Source organism: Monoraphidium neglectum, assembly GCF_000611645.1.
Source record: "Monoraphidium neglectum strain SAG 48.87 unplaced genomic scaffold scaffold01506, whole genome shotgun sequence".
NCBI classification, from domain to species: Eukaryota; Viridiplantae; Chlorophyta; class Chlorophyceae; order Sphaeropleales; family Selenastraceae; genus Monoraphidium; species Monoraphidium neglectum.
Genome location: NW_014012122.1, coordinates 9,972 through 10,952, shown reverse-complemented (window position 1 = coordinate 10,952; position 981 = coordinate 9,972). Strand labels below are relative to the sequence as shown.

At 74.9% G+C, this 981-nt stretch overlaps 1 protein-coding gene across 1 annotated transcript in view; it reads right to left on the bottom strand.

The window, feature by feature from the left end:
- Positions 1–981, bottom strand: part of MNEG_8110 (hypothetical protein) — a gene marked incomplete at both ends in the record, with an annotated part of 2,327 nt that overhangs the window by 753 nt on the left and 593 nt on the right. Inside the window, 2 exons of the mRNA XM_014043420.1 lie at positions 150–497; positions 662–963. Coding sequence (XP_013898874.1) covers positions 150–497; positions 662–963 — 650 coding nt within the window. The remainder of the gene's footprint in view (positions 1–149; positions 498–661; positions 964–981) is intronic.

Sequence of the window (981 nt, the reverse complement as noted above, 5' to 3'; positions counted from 1 at the left end):
CACCAAAGCCATCTGCGCGAGCAGGTCCGCCATGTGCTGCAAATCGGCGCGAGTGGCGGCGCCCATGCCCACCAGCCTGCAGACCCGGCAGTACTGGCCGTACGCGTCATCAAGCGACACCGCCAGCACGCAGCTGCGGCTGCCGCCACCAGAGCCGCCGCCGCCCGCCTTGCCGCCCGCGCCGAACAGCCGCCGCCCCGTCCCGGCCGCCGCGGCGGGCGCACGCACGGGCTTCGCGGCCGAGTGAGGGGTGCCGCCGCCGCCGCGGCCGGGCGTGAGGTCGGCCCACAGGCTGGAGGCTGACCGGCCTTTGCCCGCGCTCTGCGGGCCCGCGCCCGGCGCAGGCGCGGCGCCGCCGCCAGCACCCGCGCTGCCGCCCGCCTCGGCGTCCAGCGGGGGGCAGAGGATGGTCAGGGAGTAGAGCAGCAGCTGCTGCTGGTTGGGCAGCGCGCGAATGTTGGCGACCGTCGCCGCGCCGTGCTGCGACGAGCGCACGCCTGCGACGCCGGGGCGCAGGTTGGGGGGCCGGAGGGTTGCGGGGCGTTAGGGGCTGCTGGTGGCATCGGCAGCAAAAGGCTTTGGAAAGGCGCAGCACTGGTCAGCCCTATCAATATGCGCCAAGCCGTCTAAGAAAGCCATCCCAAAAAACCTGCCTGCCCACCTGCCAGCCGCCCCAGCGCCGCCATCATGTCCCTCACGCCCACGCACGCCTGCGACGCCTTGCCGCCCGCCGCTGCCTGCTGCTGCTGACCCTGCCGCTCCTGCTCCTGCTGCTGCTGCTGCTGCTGCTGGCCGCCGGCGCTCGGCTTGCCTGCTGCCGCCGCCGCCGCCGCGAAGTGCCCAGCGCGCGCGAGCGCGAGCGCGTCCAGCGCGGCGCGGCACGCCTTGACCGCCAGGCGCAGGTCGCCGCTCGTGGAGGCCACCTGGCGGGCGCACAGCTCGAGGGCGGTGCTGTCTATGAGCCTGGCGGGGGTGGCAGGG